The sequence below is a fragment of the Phaethon aethereus genome (assembly GCF_964289735.1).
Source record: "Phaethon aethereus genome assembly, contig: HAP1_SCAFFOLD_563, whole genome shotgun sequence".
NCBI lineage: Eukaryota > Metazoa > Chordata > Aves > Phaethontiformes > Phaethontidae > Phaethon > Phaethon aethereus.
The window spans coordinates 15,861-32,142 of NW_028113779.1; the positions used below are offsets into that span (position 1 = coordinate 15,861).

At 62.3% G+C, this 16,282-nt stretch overlaps 2 protein-coding genes across 2 annotated transcripts; one reads left to right on the forward strand and one right to left on the reverse strand.

Moving 5' to 3' along the window:
• Positions 1-4,164: 4,164 nt before the first annotated feature.
• Positions 4,165-6,098, forward strand: VPS37C (VPS37C subunit of ESCRT-I; the record flags this gene model as incomplete). The annotated part of the gene is made up of 4 exons (XM_082016092.1): positions 4,165-4,257; positions 4,335-4,506; positions 4,896-4,978; positions 5,245-6,098. 4 exons carry the CDS (start codon positions 4,165-4,167, stop codon positions 5,986-5,988), a joined length of 1,092 nt encoding a protein of 363 aa, XP_081872218.1. The 3' UTR covers positions 5,989-6,098.
• Positions 6,099-8,642: 2,544 nt separating this feature from the next.
• Positions 8,643-13,947, reverse strand: CD5 (CD5 molecule; the record flags this gene model as incomplete). Its single annotated transcript, XM_082016093.1, is given in 11 exon segments — positions 8,643-8,917; positions 8,920-8,992; positions 8,994-9,118; positions 9,479-9,532; positions 9,998-10,129; positions 10,414-10,698; positions 11,402-11,710; positions 11,974-12,036; positions 12,117-12,410; positions 12,737-12,775; positions 13,896-13,947. Coding segments are annotated over 11 exon segments (1,701 nt in total).
• Positions 13,948-16,282: the final 2,335 nt, after the last annotated feature.

Consider the following 16,282-nt stretch of genomic DNA (forward strand, 5'->3'; position numbering starts at 1 on the left):
GGCACATCCTTCAGTGTTAAGCAGAAAATACCCTTTTATCACATTTTTGATTGCTGGGTATCATTTAACTGGACACTTTTCTATTTCTTCCTTTCTTGCAAAGAACAAATTTGAACACAACTTAGTTTATCCTCTACTCAAGTCCTTACAGTTTAATATCAATTGTTAAATAAATGTGCTCCAGCCCTTCCACGTCTGAGGACACTGCTTCTCAAACAGGCCTTGAAAATATCGATCTCCCTTTGGAAAGTCAAGTCCCCTTTCTTGCAATAACATTGGGGTTTGACCTGGTTATCAGCCACGCTACAAACAAATTGTCCTTGATTAAACCATAGGGTACCTATTAGGATTCATATGACTCATATTTATTATACAACAGTCAACGGGCCTCACGTGGTGTGTGTCTCTGGCGGGGACGAGAGGTGCCTTTCCTGAGACATGTGCTGGATCTCAGCACTTCTGTAACAACTGGGTGACCTTGCCCAGCCTCCTGCAGTCTCCTTCACGTTCCCCTCCCCTCAGCACCTCCAGCCTGTCCCATTCGGCGGAGCTTTTCCCCATCCTAACACAATCCTTGGCCCTGCTCACGTCTGCGGGAACGTGGAAGGATGGGTGGAAAAGCGGAGGCTGACTCCGTGTGGAGGGTGATGAGATCAGAGCTTCCTCGGTCTCGCACCACTCGGGAACTTTGCTGGTTCACGCGAGGAAGAGCTAATGCAGGTATTCAAGAGGGATTTGCTTTGCTTTTGCCTCTTGGTTTCAGCTATGCCACCTGAAAAAAATGTTATTACGTGAATTTTTGGCACGTTGCTGAGGTCTGTATGTACTGCCTCAGCGCAGCGATATCTCAGCCCACAGCTAAGCACTCTGTATCCTGTATCTCACCTCCTCTGCTTCTCTGTCCTCTCTTCTCTTGCACTTGTATCAACTCTTATCTGCCATCTCCAGCTCTGCCACACCTTTACTGCCTTTTACCTCTCCATGCTGACTTTGCTTCCATCCCTTTACCGATCAAGGAAGTTTTAATTTAATTTTAATTTCTCACAGGGCTGGGCTTACCAGGATTACAGCCAGCAGAAGTCTAAGTCACCCAAAATAACAGGCATTTGAGTGCTTGTAACACCAGCTGCTACTCAGCATGAGACAACCTGCAGAGAACAACATGGCTTTGCAGCAGCTCTCCTTGCTCTTAGACCTCGGCAAAACATGAGCTGCAGGAGGAGGCTGCCCGCGTGGGAGGCCCAGGTTGCGAGGCGCTGATGAGGTCGTGAGGCAGAAACTGCTTCAAATCTCACCGTAAATCCAACCCAAACCCGTTACGCCTGATTTTCAACCAGCTGCCTGCTCTGTCCGCAACGCTGAGCTTCGCTGTAATGTCCTAACGATTAATCTCGCCTAATCTTTGTCTGTGGCTCTACAGCTTTCCGCTTTTCTGAACGAGCCGGTTCAGACAAAAGCGTCCACGCAGCAAGCTGCTGCTCAGGGCTCCCATGGAGACTTCAAATCAACTTAGAGAGGAACCACAGAGCTGCCCTCACCAGTCCAAACCTTGACGGCCCTGATGGCGGGCAAGGCGACTGGGGGAACGCGTGCTCACCGGCAGCCGGAGGAGCAGCTCCTGTCACTGACAGGCGAAGCTGACAGAGCTGTTGCTTGCCGTGCTCAAGCTCACGCTGGAGTAGGGCAACCCAGGTTAATTGCTACGGTGTTGAAGATTGGAGTCAGGATACATCAGTAATAACGCAAAATAATTCAGCAAACTAACAGTTCTTCCAGGAAGGCATAAAAAGAAAAACTCACTTTTTAAAGTGAGTTTTAAAACTCACTATAAAAAGAGTCATTTATAAGGCATGCAGCTGGGGGAAGGTACCACAGCGTCAGGGCAGGCCTTGTATGACACTAACAGGTAAGATGTGAAGGCTCGAACAGGCCTCAAGGGGAGCTACACCGGCAGGCAAAGAGGCCATATTTATTAAAAAAAAGGCACAGTGTTTATAAAACACAGCCGCTCGGCACAGGCACGGTAGCCCTGACACACAAGCCCCGGCCGCGCCATCCTGCTCCCGCCTGGCCGCCACAAGATGGCGGCGGCGGGATGTACCACCCGCCTCCCCCTCCCCTCCGGGAAGGGGTGCCGCTCTCCTCCTCCCCCGGCCCCTCCTCGCGGTGGCACCGCTCACTTCCGCTCCCGCGCCGGAAGCCGGAAGCGCGGGGAGGAGGGAGGGTCTCGGTTGCGCGGCGGTAAGTCCCGGGCGGGGGCGGCGGAGCTGGTAACGGGGCTGCTCCCTCGTGTCTCGCGAGGGGAGGTGTTCACGGCCTCTCCGGTGGCTGATTGCAGCCGTTACCCGCCAGGACCTCCGGCGGGGGGACGGGCTCAGCTGGGCCAGGCCTCGTACCGGGAGTCGCGGCCGCGGGGGAAGTCCCGTTCCGCCCGCTCCGTGGGCCGTAGCCTCCCGGTTGCCGTTCCCCCCACCGCCCAGGACGGGGAGCAGCCCCCGCCATGTCCCGGTTGGAGAGCGGCCCCTGGGCCGGCCTCGCTCTGCGCTCCCCCAGGGCGATGGGACGCTGAGGCCTTGGGCGGGCACCCCCGGGGCGGGGGGTCTTCCCCTGACCGGGGACAAAGCACCGAGGCGGTGACCGGGGTGCGGCAGTCCTGCGGGCAGCTCCTCGCCGGTGCCCCCAGCTTTTCCGAGCCGCTGGGACCCACGGGTTGCCCCTTGGAGAGGGAAAGTGTCACCTCGCTGGCTGCATCTTGCCGGAACGCTGCTAAAAACCGGCGAGATCCATGAGGCGAGAGCCCCTGCCCCATGCTGGCGCCCGGCCGGAGCCAGGGCAGTGCCCAGCTCTTTGTGCCCACCCTCCTGGGAGCCATTCCGACACTTGCCACAGACCATCCCTGGCCTCTGTGCCCGCACAGCAGCGGGGATTGAGCTTTCTGCTTGCCACTATTCCAAATTTTCCCCTTACACTCTTTCAGTCTCATTAATAACAAGAACAACCCCGTAAGTTTATTTCTGTTTGCAGAGTGATGAAGTTCCCTACATATGTGTGTAGTAAGGGGGCTTTTAGGCGGTTGTTACTCGGACGGGTTTGGCTGGATCCTGGGTGAAGAGATGTGGTAACCCTCAGCCTTACCTTGTCATTCTGCGTTACGTGCAGAGGCTGACGCAATGTTCCCCGAGTGATATCTTTGGGATGTTTCACTCAGGTGAAGTGTAGAAGAGCCATGAGCAATTAGGACAACACCAAAATTCCCGTCGGCTTTTTGGTACGTCCCTTTCCCTTTTGATGGGAGGGCGTTGTTCCCGTGTTTGTTGCCCGGGTTTTAGTGTATTCCTGCATTGTTGCATCCCTCATCTTGGAACCTGTGACACCAACATCTGATATTTGCTAAATATTATCAGACAGCCTGGATTATTTGGAATAAGTTATGGATGTAGTGCAGAAAATCTATTATTTTCCTGATTTTAGTAATATTTTAACAGTTTTTAAAAATCACAAGTATTGGATCAAGTTCACCACATCTAAATAACGCTATCACCCAGTGTTTTCTAAGGGTAGCAGCAATAACTGAGGGAAACGATGGCACCATGTAGCTAGGAAAGAAAACACTTAGAAAGAAAACACAGCAAATGAGACCAGAGCCAAGGAACTGGAGAGGTGGCGAGGTACAGGAAGACACGGGTGGCAACGGTGGCCCCACTGGTGACTGTGGGCTGTGGGCACCGTGGGATGCGAGCAGATCCGGGAGGTTTGCTCAGCAGAACGGGAATCTGGAATGGAGCAGTGCAGTGAGACCCAGCTGGAGTTTGAGAGTCAGGGTGGTGTCGCCCTGCTACGGAGTGGCTGTGAGTAGGTGTTTCCTTGCCAAAACTGTCTGGCGCACACAAGTAATCCTTCTAAATATGCTGTGAAAAGGAAAAAAGTCAGTTGCCAAAGCAGAAATGAGTAGATATATTCTGTTTTCCTTCTCGCTCTGCCCTTGGTCTGGCTGATTCTTTATAGCACAGGGGAACTTCTCTGGCATAGCTGTTTCAAGCAGTTTAGCAAAGCTGGTTTTAAATCCCTAATAGGATTAGTACCTATTTGCAGTTTGTTTTAGAAAACCTCATCTTTATTTGACTTCCTTTCCCTGTCCTAGGAGTCTGCAGCTCCTCTGGGAGGATGGACACCCTGAGGAACCGGACGGTGGAGGAGCTCCAGGAGCTGCAGGAAAATGCTGAGGAGATCGAGCGCCTGGCCCTGGAGTCCCAGGAGGTACGTGCGGACGGCATGACACGGGCTGGGCTTTGTTAGCACCTCGCCTGCCGTGACTGTCACGTCTCCTTCCTCAGGTTCAGGAGCTGCAGCTGGAAAGGGAGATGGCCCTTGCCGCCAACCGGAGCTTGGCCGAGCAGAACCTGAAGTTTCAGGCGCCGCTGGAGATGGGGCGAACCGAGCTCTCTAACAAATACGAAGAGCTGCAGAAGCTGGCTGAGCGGTGTAAAGAGCAAAAGGCAAGACTGGGTGAGCATTTGCAAACCTTGCTCCCTTTCCGATGGAGTCACGTGGGCTGTAGTTAGTGCAACATCCTTCCCTTTTGCTTCTGCCTACCTTGGCCATACTGAGCAGAGAAACTCTCCCGAGTGGTGGCAGAAAGGACTCTGCTGCGTATAAAATGTATATTCTCCTGTTTCCTGGTCAAACTCAGTTGGACAGATAAAGGATGCTGCCCCAGGAGAAAACCCTTCTAGTGCAGCAGTGGCTAAGGTTCTTTCCTCTTCCGATTTTCTCCTCGCAGCTACAGTTTCCGAGGCAGGAATGCATTCCTGTGAGAATGCAACAGGACTGCGTGCTAATGGGTTTTGCCCGTTTTGAGTTTTAACGTTTTGCTCTGCTGTTCTGTTTTTTCCCAGAGAAATTTTCAGCAGCAATGCATCCTCAGACCTTGCTGGATCTCCTGCAGGTGGAAAGCCAGAAAATCGAAGAGGAGTCTGAGGTGAGCTTAAGGTTTAAATCCATTAGCAATTCAAGTGATTAGTCCTCCAAGCCTTGCGGTTACACTCCCAAGCCTAATCCCTTAAATCAAGGATTATCTCTTTGTAGTTTGGTGTTCCTGCTCCCAAAAATTGGATTGCCCTTTCTTTGGTTGTGTGGGGTGCAGTAGTTCCCCATGTGTCTCTGAGAGGCGTAAATCCTAAGCTGGGCTTGGGGGAGAAGAGTAGAGGGGTGCGGTGCTGATGCCGAGGCTGTCTTCTCTTCCAGAAAATGGCTGAGAAGTTCCTGGAGGGCGAGGTGCCCCTGGAGACATTTCTCGAGCAGTTTTCCGTGATGAGGAAGTTGTCCCACTTGCGCCGGGTCAGAGTTGAAAAGCTGCAAGAGATACTGAGGAAGTCGGAAGCGTCGCAGGAGCCTGGCAAGGACTCGCAGCAGCAGCTGCCTCCGCACGTACCCGGGCCCGCAGACCCACCGAAGCCACAGCCCTTCCCTTCGGGGGCTCCTTCCTTCCCTTTGCCCTACAGCCCAGCCCCAAACATGCCAGTCGGCCCCACAGCACATGGAGCTCTCCCTCCTGCTCCTTTCTCTGGCTCCCCGGTCACTGTGGGACACGTCGCTTCCTCTCAGCCGAGCGCCCAGCCCACGTTTCCCTATAAGCCTCCTCCAGGTCCCGGATACCCGCCTGCACCGGCTGCCGGTGCCGCACCGGGGTACCCCAAACCCCCCTCGGGAGGCTCGTCTCCAGCGCCGGGCTATTCCTGGTCTCCATCCAGGGGTCCGCCTCAGCCCCCATCGTTTCCTGGCTCTCAACCCTCTCCGCCGCTGCCCAGACCCGGGTACCCTCCCTACTTCCCCCCTGGGACAGGGAGGCCGCAGTGCCCCTACCCAACCCAGCCCCCTCTCCCTAATTTCCCAATCCCCTCACAACCTCCCTATCCTCCTGGACCGCCCCCACCTTTTGGGTACCCCCCGCCTCCGAACCCTCAGCGTCCTGCTTGGCCTGGCTACTAAATTGGGACTCCTGGGGAGCATCCTCTGCTGCTCCCTCCTCTTTTTGTGGACTGAGGAAGAAGAGCGAGCCGAGAGCATTGCTCTTCGACCCATCGGCGCGAAAGCATTATGCAGGATAAGAGACGGCAGTGGCTCCCGGCATCGGGCAGGCTGACGCTGCACCTCTTGAGGTTCGGTTTGTGACGATCGCTGGTGGGTTGAAGTGTTCGCTTCCACATCGGCTCGTCCAGGCTCTGGTGTGAAAGCCAGGTAGTCGCCTAAGTACTCGGCTGAGGTACGCAGAAACGGTGTGCGCTTGATAGCAGCCGCCGAGAGCCAGACCCCCTCGTCTGTGTGTGTGCGAGCGTGCATGGGTGAGCGAGAGAGACGGCTCCGTGTGTGCCTGTCGTTTGCAATCTGGCTAACAGAGGTAGTATCATAATTCTAAGCCTTTTCACAGGTGTTCAAAAGACACGGTGGGAACCCCTGACAGTATTTCTGACACAAAACGCTCACTGCTTTCCAAGGACCTTCCTGGAAGCGAGAGGCAGAGCCAGCCTGGCTTGCCGGCGATTCGTAACTGATGACAGCAGGGTGAAGCAGCTCACTCGCCCCTTGGGTGGGCCAGGCCTTGAGATCTGTCTGTGGTTTTATGCTGCTGCGGGGTAACTTGCACACCGGCTCTGCTCGAGCCCCTTCCCAGCCGGCTGTGAGGCCAGGCTTCCCCCAGCGCGCTCTCTGCCTGCGCGGTGAGTACCAGCGTGCCCCAAAGCAGAGGCTGTTGCCCACCCCGTCGGGTTTGGGTGCTCCCGGCTCACCGGGGAGCAAATCCTCTTTGCTGCTGCTTCTGTTCCAGCACAGGAGCCTTTCCCAGCTGCGTGCTGTCTCGCTGAGGGCCCCAAGGCTCTGGTAGCTCCCCAGAGTTCAACACGTGGATATTATCTGTGTTTTTGGAGCAAACTGGGCTGGTGCGATGTCTCGGGCTGCTTTGGAGGCACGTGTCTGGGGTCACAGGGAGGAGCGGGAGTCGGTGCCTCCTGCCCAGCTCCATGAAACACTGGGGCTTGGCAGCCTCCTGTATCCCTGACCTCTCCTGCAGTGCCCAGCGGAGCGGGGTGGTTATTCGGGGTGCTACGGGCTCCAGCCTTCCTCACATCCCCCTTCTCAGGAAACACTAAGTAACGGAGGGAACGACAAGTTGTTAACAGAAATGGGATTTGCTTTGCTCAGCACTTTATCCTACGAATCCTGCCTGTGTCCCTGTAAGTTATTTATAAGGAAAGATTACTAATGGACTAGAACAGGGCAAATGCTTGTGGGGCTTGATGGAAACAATTCCATATCTGTGGTTAATTACAGTAATAAAACTTGATGAATTGCACGTGGGGTCATGGCAGTGGTTGCTTTCGGAAATGACAGGGCCTCCAGTTGACATTTTCGATTGATCTTTTTATGCGCTCCTGGCATCCTTACACCAGCTTCCTCTTGATTTTGTCAATAAAACCTCTCACCCTCTTGCAGGACCATCTTCTGCAAACTCATCTTTCCTGCTTGCTTGTTTTCATCGTTCCTAAAGGGCCCGTTTACGTGGGGCTCGTCTCTCCCCTCCTCTGCAGCATTTCTCACTCGTCCCCTGTGCTGGCGCTGTCCTGGCTGTGAGGCTGCTGGCCTAAGGAATGTCACTGCTAGTGTCGGAAGGAAGAGAACAGGACATAATTACTAGGAAAAAACCCCAATTTTATTACAATGGTTATCGCTTATTAAATATCTCAGACTTGTTCTCAGTATTTCTACCTTCCCTGTGCTCCTCGCATCCGTGCTTTGCTTTATACATCTGCCCAAATCTCGTGCCATCCCACGCGGAGCCAAGCGCGTTTCTTCGCAGCTCCCCCGGGAACCCAGCAGACGCCGGTCTCGCAGTCTTTCTCGCGAAGCTCGGCACCCCGGTATCGGAGTGCCTGGCAGGGAGCAGCCCATTTTGCTTTCAGCCCGGCCTGGGTGGGAGGAGGAGCGTGGTTATCCTGGTTTTGAGAGACGGAGAAGCCGGCAAACCCCCTCTGAACGGCTGCGAGCGCGGCTGCTCGGCTCTCGGTGGGGGTATGAAGCCTGCTGCAACCCAGACGCCTCTTTAGACTCACACAAAAGCTTAAAAAACCCCCACCTCACACTCTGCCACGAGGGAGGCTCAAAAGCAAGAGGAAGCTTTCTCAGAAAGATGCTCGGGTACCAGGGTGCAGCCAAAGCCGAAATAGGCTGGGTTACAGCTGAGCCCTACGTGCCCGGTGCCTGGTACGAGCCGGTACGGAGGAGCACGGGTGGGTTCGGCTGCGAGTCTGGCAGGGGCTGGGGGGACCAGCCCCGGAGGTCTCCTGTGGCGCTTTGCGGGGACGTGGGCAGGTTTTCTTCCGAGGTGAGCAGCGCAGGTATTTGTCATCTCTTCCGTCAGCTTCGTTCAGTTCGTCATTGCATAGAATCACAGAAGGGTTTGGGTTGGAAAGGACCTTCGAAAATCATCTTGCTCAGCCTCTTGCCGTGGGCAGGGATGTCTTTCACTAGATGGGGTTGCCCAAAATTGACCTTTCCCGTGCTGCATCCCACCTCTGCCAGCAGGGTGGGAAGGTGGAAACGAAGTCGCTTGCCAAAAATGCAAGAAAAGCCGCTAATTCAGCAGTTGCTCAGCTTTGCTGCCGCGTGCGTGACCACCCTGGGCCAGCTTTGGGTGGCGGGGGGACGGCTCGGCTGGGGACCAGCGCAGCCTGAGGGGCACCCAGCCGTGGCAGGGGCGGGGAGGGGGTCACATTCTGCGGGCTGAGTGCAGGTCGTAGTCGCTGTCGGAGGAGTTGTCCGGAGGGTTTGAAGCTCTGCGCGCGCTTTCCAGGGCTGCGGGGGAATGGACGCGGCTCGTTACGGCGGCCGGGGCTGCGCCCCAAGCCTCGCCGTGATGCTCTTGCCCGGGCGGTTCATCCCCACCGGCGCGCGCGGGAAGGGAGCGCGGAGGAGCCATTCCCGGCGTCCTCCCGCACCTAACCTGGGTAAGCCGAGAGGTGGGAGCTCTTCTGGGGGGGCTGAGCGTAGTCGTTGTCCCCAGCCTGCGCCCGCTGCCCCTCCGCCCGCGGCCTCAGGGTGACGGTGCTGTTGCGGTGGAAGGAGACTGGAAGCGATGGTGGGAGAGGAATCAGGGTTTGGGGGAGCGGGTGGGTTTTAGGGCTGCAGCAACAGGTTCGAGGTGACGCACCCGCCCCATGGCGCAGGAGGGGAAGGGGGCTGAGTAAAAGCGGGACCCGCTCCCAGACCGCGAGCCGTGGCTGGCGGGGCTCGGCTCTCCTGCCTGAGTTAAGATCGTGCCCATGACTCAACGTGGCGGCAGGAAGCGGGAGCCGGGGCTGGGCGCGAGCCCGCTCACGCCTCCGCCCGCCGGCGCCTGCTGCGGTCCGGGGGCGAGCGGCCCCCGAGCCAGCCCCAAAGCCGAGCCCCAGCCCCACGCGGGGGGCACTGCCGCGCGGCTCCTCACCCGTCTGGTTGAGTCCCGTGGGGCCGATCCACTGGCGCTGCTTCTTCTTGGAGACTGGAAGGCAGAGGCGGGCGGTGAGAGGGGGGATCTCGCCGGGGACCTGCCTGACGCCCCTGCCCCATGCTTCCTCCGGCTGCCTCCCCCCCGCCGGCCCCATATGCTGCCCCGAATAATCTCCCCCGCCCGGTAATCCCCCCCGCCGCCCCACAGGACCTTCCGCCTGCTCTTTTGTGTCCGCTCGGTGCCTAATCCCCCCCTGCAGCCTGCAGAGCGGACCCCACTCCCCCGCCGGCCCCCTCTCTGTGCCCACACCGCGTGGGGCAGGCTCAGGGACAATGGGGCGGGGGGGGTCTGTCAGGCTGAGCAGTACGTGCATCTCCCAAAGCCCCCAAGGAGATTGGGGGGGGGGGGGAGCAGCAGGGATGGAGGCACAGAGCTGCCAGCCCTGAGCTACCACGTGGTGACAGCAGGGCAGGAGGAGGAAGAGGAGGAGGAGAGGATCCAGAGCTCGTCACCTACTTCTCTTCATCAGCCTCCTGTAGGCAGGAGGGCCGCAGATGAGCAGGAGGATGCCGAAGAGGAGCAAGGCCAGGCAGATGCTCACGATGGTGCCTGCTGCCGGGCCGGTGGGATGTGGCTTCGAGTCTTGGCCTGGGGAGAGGACGGGTGTCACCGGACGAGACCCCTTGTGCCCGGCTGGAGGCTGACGCTGGGAGCTTGAGCACCCACCACCCTGCCGGGAGGGCTGCAGGGAGCCCCGGCAAGGCTCTCCCCATCCCCTGCCCCGAGCTCGCGCCCTCGCCTGTTCGCCAGGCGTTCACACGTGGAAATCCCAGCTCGCAGCACTGGCCGGGGATGCCTGGCACTGGGTGCTGCCGGCAGCGCTGCCCGTACCCCACGGTCCCGCGGGGATCGAGCCTGGCACGGTGGCTTACACACAATTCTGGTCCGGGAGCAGGTCTGGGGGGCCCCGAGGCTGGCGGGGCAGAGGTGCAGGATGGAGACCCCACAGGTGACACCCATCGAGGGGGGGTCCCGGATCTCGGTGCTGGAGGAGAGGTTCCCACACCGCAGCTCCTGGCACAGCTGCCTGCCCCACTCGGCTCGCTGCGCCCGGTTGTCACACAGCACCCGCCACCGCCCCTCGTGAAAGACCTCGACGTCCCCTTCGCAAGGCGTGGGGCCGGCCACCAGTCTCCGCAGGGCCTGGGGCTGGGAGCCTGCGGGGAGAGAGGCAGAGAGAGCTTAGACCCACCGGAGACCTCGTGGCCGGCTGGCGGGGCCCGGCGTCCTGCCGGTGCACGGTCCTCCTTCCCCCAGGACCAGCTCGCGGCACGGGGATGCTCACGGCGTCTCGGCTTCCCCTTGTGTCATGGGGAGCCGTAGCAGAGCCACGGGAGCAGGACCCAGAGCCAGCCCCCTCCTCGCCCCGTGGCAGCGCCGAGATGCTCATGGCAAGCACCCAAGAGGCGTGGACAGGCGGGGTGCCGGGCTCTGCCAGCATACCCTGCACGCCATGCTGGGTTTTGGGGCGCTAACATGGCGCTTTGCTGGGCGCTGCGCTCGCTTTTCCTACTTGCGGCACTGCTGCGTCCGAAGCCCGGGGCTGGGGGTGCCGCTGCCAGGAACCGAGCGCACCGGCGAGATTTCCTGTTTTGCCTTCGCACGCAGGAGAGGAAGAGTGGGTGGACGGGGCCCGTGGGGCGGACGGGGACGGGGCTGGTGCCCTGCTTGGGGCTCCAGCTGCCCGGCCAGCCCATGGCTGGGCGTCCAGCCCAGCGATCCCCCCCCGAGGGTCTCCCACTTCTGCAGGGGCGAAAGCAGCCCGCGGAGCGGGAGCGCGCCGCGTCAGCCCAGCCGGTTGACCGGGGCAAGCAGCGGGTCTGGGGGAGGGAGCAGGGCCGCGCCAGGGCGAGCTCTCACCGGAGCAGATGACGAAGGCGGGTGTTTTCCCCCGCCGGACGCTGGTCCTGTTGAAGCAGTCGAAGAGCGGGTGGCTCTCACAGGGCTCCGCCACCTCCCACCGCACCGGCAAGGGGCCTCCCCGCTCCGCCTCGGCACGGCCGTGGCCGTCGATGGCGGAGCCGCAGCCGAGAGCCTGGCAGATGCGGGTGGCCAGCTCTGGCGAGACGGCCGGGCTGCCCGCCACGGCCCCCCACAGCCCCTGCCTGCGCAGCTCCACGAAGCCCGAGCAGCCGAAGTCCCCGTCCACCAGCCGCAGCCTGGCGGGTCCTGGCGAGGGACGGGGGAAAAAACGTGTCGTTACAGACCGGGGCGACGTTTCTGGCCGTTACTGAGCAGAAAGCCCCCCCGCCCGCCACGTCTGAAGCTGAACGGCCCCGTCGGTGCTGCAAACCCTATCGATGCGATCGGGCGATCTCGCGAGGTGGGGGGCAGGTCGCTTTGCTGCGCGGCCCCCCCCCCCCCCCGGTTCGGCCGTTGCCGCTCCGCTCCCCTCTGCCGCGCCCGGGGCCGCGCAGGGCTGGGGCTCTTACCGGTGGGCTCCGGGCTGGTGGTGGGGGGCACCGGCGGGGGCTCCGGACTGGTTTTCACCGGCTCTGAAACAAGAAGAGACGGGCCAGGTCTGGGCGGCGGGTCCCCAGGGAGGGGGGCGGCTGGGGTGGGGGTCCGGGCTCACCGCGGCAGGCGAGGACGGCGTGCTCCGTGCAGTTTGCCGGCAGCCGGTGGCACTCCAGCGGGGTGTCCGCCGGCCACAGGCACCGCAGCGGCCGCCCGCGTGGCTCCGTCCCGCCGGCCGAGACGAGCTGAAGGGACTCGGCAGCGGCGGGGCCGCAGCCCAGCCGCCGGCAGACGCGTTCCGCGCCGGCCTTGCTCACGCTGTCCCGGCACACGCGGCTCCACCTGCCCTCCCACCGCACCTCCAGCATCCCGGCGCAGCGGCAGCCGCCGCCGGCGAGCCGCAGGCCGGGCTCTGCGGGGAAAGCACGGGCGTTAGGGGCTTTCCTTCCCTTCGCGGCGCGTTTTTCCGCCCAGCGCTGGAAAAGCCCTCGCCGGCTCGTCGCTGCAGCCGTGCGTGCCGCCCGGCGCCGGGGTGCCCCGCCGTGGCAGCCGGGGCTCCTCGCCGAGCCGGGCAGGAAGGAAACGGGGCGTTGGGGGGTTCAGGGGGCTCGGACGGCACGGGCGCCGTGGGGCTGAGCCGGGGGACCCGGCCGCACGAAGCCCGCGACGGAGCGGAGCGGGGTCCCCGGCCGAGGCAGCCGCCGCGGTCCTCGAGGCGCTGCCCCCACGCACACTCACCTCCAGGGCTCGGGGCCGCTCCTGCATGGCCGGGGACGGCTGCAAGAGAGAGGGGGACGGGGTCTCAGTCCGGCTCCTCGCCCCGGGGGAGGCGGGAGCCCCCGGGCTGGGCCAGTGGCTCCCGGCTCTTGGCCGTTTATTTTGGGGTAGAAAGTTGATTCTGAGGGCTCAGGTCAGCCTTTTGCCAGGGCAAAGGTGCTGCCGGCGGAAAGGAGCTGGCGGCGGCCAGGAGCTGCCCGGCCGCGCCATGCTCAGCACCGAGCCGGCGGTAACGCTGGTGGGGCACCTCTGTCCCCAAAATGTCGGGGGGGGACAGAGCCCCAGGCTGGCCTCGTGCCCCCGGGGCCGGAGCAGGAGGCTGGGTCGTGCCGGCTTTTTCCTTGGCAATAGCAGAGCATTTTCTGGCTTTCTCGGTGAATTTGCCCTCAATTCTCCTCCTCCTCCTCATACCTTTAATTAAAATAAATAAATACAAACAGCCTCGTGCAACTGGCCACGGCGCTGCCCGCCGGGCTGCCCATCCAGCTGCCGGTGGATAATTACGGCCAAAAAAAGACAGACAAGGGCACCTGCTAATTACCGCTAACGAGCTAACATCACTGCTGGCGGGAAAGTTCGGCCAAGCAGCAGCGGATGGTGCCACCATCACCGGCAGTGAGCCGGCGCGGCACGGTGCCTGCGGCTGCCCACTGTGCCACGGGGACTGAGGGGCAGCCAGGGGCGGCAGAGAACGAGGGTGGGGAGGGGGCTGGCTGCCACTCCTGGGGTGTGACAAGCACCCTGGGGACCCCCAGAGCTGGGGGGACCGGTCGCGTTTCGGTGTGGGCTCGGCAGCCCCACTGCTTGTCACCAGCCCCTCTCCCCCCTGCCTGGCCCGAGCGCCCCTCAGGCGGGCACGTGGGACCTCCGGTGCGGCGCCATGGGTGAGCCAAGACGGGCACCCCGCTGAGCCCATGGCCAAGGGCACAGGGCTGAGCCCCCCACCCTGAAACATGTCCATCAGTGGGAAAGCTGGGGGGTTCATCACGGGATTCCAGGAATCCCCGCAGGGCTGGGTTCCGCCCGGCATCCCCAGCACCGGAGCTGCCAGCATGGCGGGCGCGCCCTGGCAAAGCAGCCCCTCGCCGCCCCACCAGGCCAAGCCCCCCACCTTACTCACCCCACATCGCCAGCAAGAGCAGCAGGCGCAGGGCGGGCAGCCGGGCTGCCATCGGCACGGCCAGCGACGTCCTCCACCCCGGCGCTGGCGGCCGAGCCAGAGGCTGCCGGGGGCACCGCCGCCTCCGCTACCTGGCCCGGGGAAGGCAGGCGAGGGGGGACGGGCAGGAACAGGCTGTTTTTCCTCCCTCTGTGGTTTTCTGCGTCACGTCCACGCTCGTTTGAAGTCTCAACCTGGCAGCTGCCTCCCCGGGTCCCGCTGAGCGTGAGAGCGAGAGCAAAGGGGAGAGAAACCCGGGAGGCTCGATCCCCTCCCCGGGGTCCCCACATCAGCCCCCCATCTCTGGAGAGGCTGTGAGCCCGGGGGACAGCAAACGTACCCCGGTGCCGGTGGGTCAGGGGGGACCCCAGCATCTCCCTTGGGTCCCCACAAAGCTGCCGGCGGCTGGCAGGCAGCGCGGCCGAGCGGGAGCCCGGGGCGCCCAGAGCTGGCGCCCGAAGCAGAGCCGGGGGGCACGAGCCGGGGGCCGTGGGGGGGTTTCTGGGTGGTCGGAGCTGTCGGCGTTCGCCAGGGCAAAGCCCGGCCTGGGCAGCAGCTCCCCGGTGCTGGTGAGCTGTTTCGGGAGCTGGCACGCTGGACTGCGGCGGGGAAAACTGGCAACAGCCACGACCAGTTCCCACGAGGGCCCGATCCCACCCTCGTTGCCGCGGGGAGACCTGCGGCCGCACTCACGTAACACCGGTCCCTGCCAAAAATAGCCTCCCCGCGCCAGCGGTTGTTTCCCTCCTCCTCCTCGCCAGCTCGTTTCAGCTCTGCCACAGCTGTGCCGCTGCCTGCGGTCGCCGGTCGAGGAGAGCGGCACCGCCGCGCCGGGGCAGGAAACGTACCGTGCCGGGTGCTGCCGGTGCCACCGGCTCCTGCAAAGGAGCTGATGCATGGCGCGCCGTGCCACGCCACACCGCGACGTGCCGTGCCGAGCCGCCGCGTGCCACGTAGGCCACGGCAGCACTGGGATGGCTGCACAGGATGGGGACTGGGGAGGTTTCATTCAGCCACATCCCGGCTTCTCCCAGCCGCCGGCACCCCCGGGACACCGTGCATCCCCACAAGGGCACGCAGGGCACAGGCAGTGACGGGCCAGGGAAGGGAGAAGCGTTAATTGATTGCACCCTAATTAATTCCTCCAAATCCAGGTCATGCATGCTAACGATGGCAGCTGTTTTCCATTGACCCCGTGGCATTTCTGCCGAAAGGAGAGCAGCCAGCTGGTGCCTGGGGAGCGGTGTTGGGGGGACTGGGCTTCCCGGGGAGTGCTACTGGGGCAACTGGGCTCCCTGGGCAGCTCGGCGCGGTTTGGCAGAGCTCCCGTCCCCCGCCGCTGCCACCGCCCTGGGCTGCTGCCCGCGGCCGTGGGATGCTCCGGTCCCCAACCCCGGGGCGGGGGCTCGGTTCCCCTGGGACTTTCCTGCCCCAAAACTCCCTCCAGCTTGACGAGTTTTCCGTGACTCGAGAAGCAGCTCGCTGGGGTGCAGCGGGTGTCAGGCAGCCGTGGGCTGCCGGGCACAGGCAGGGTCAGGCAGAGATGCCGGGCAATGCCCGCCAGGCCCTGGCACCGCCGGAGGTAACGCAGGTCCCCAAATCCCCTCCCGGCCCCTTTGGCTTCTCGCAGCCTCCACATCCCCTTGGCCGGGCAGAGCAGGGCCGCTGCCTGCTCCTGCCTGCACTGGGCAGAGCTGAGCCCCCGCAGTGCAGGGCTGGGGGCTGCTCCCCGCAGCCCCCACTTGCTCCCATCCCCTCCCGGCCATCCTGGGGGTCCCGCCGGCCCCCAATCCCTGCATTTGGCAATGCACCGGGAAAGGGGCGCGAGCCCCAGACCCGCTCCGGGGCCAACCTCTCCCATGGGACTGCGCCAGGGCCGCGCCGGCGCCAGCCTTGGGGGTCTGCGGACGAGAACCAAGCCCCTCTCACCCCAAACCGACCCTCTCACCCCGAGCATCCCGGGACGCTTCGCCTCTAGGAGAGGTCCCCCCGGTTATCCCAGGACGCCTGACCCCCATGGATGCGGGGTGCCCGGGGTCCGGACCTCCCCCCGAGCCACGGCTGGAGATGCTGCGGGCAGGGTTCGTGCCGCAGCCGGCTTGGCGTCATCCGCGCGCTCTGGCGGATGGAGTATCTTTCCAGAGGGGCCGGGGGCGAGCGCCGGGACGCGCTGCGGGAAGCGGTTGGCGCTGAGGTACCCCTGAGGTGACACAGGAACCCTTCGCCCCATGCCCTGATGGGAACTGGGTTATCCCCCGCCCCGGGGCATCGGCACCCCTTGAGCACCCGGGTCGCTGCCCGGCCATGCCGCGGTCCGAGAGGTCCCAACAGCTGCCCTCGCAACGGGG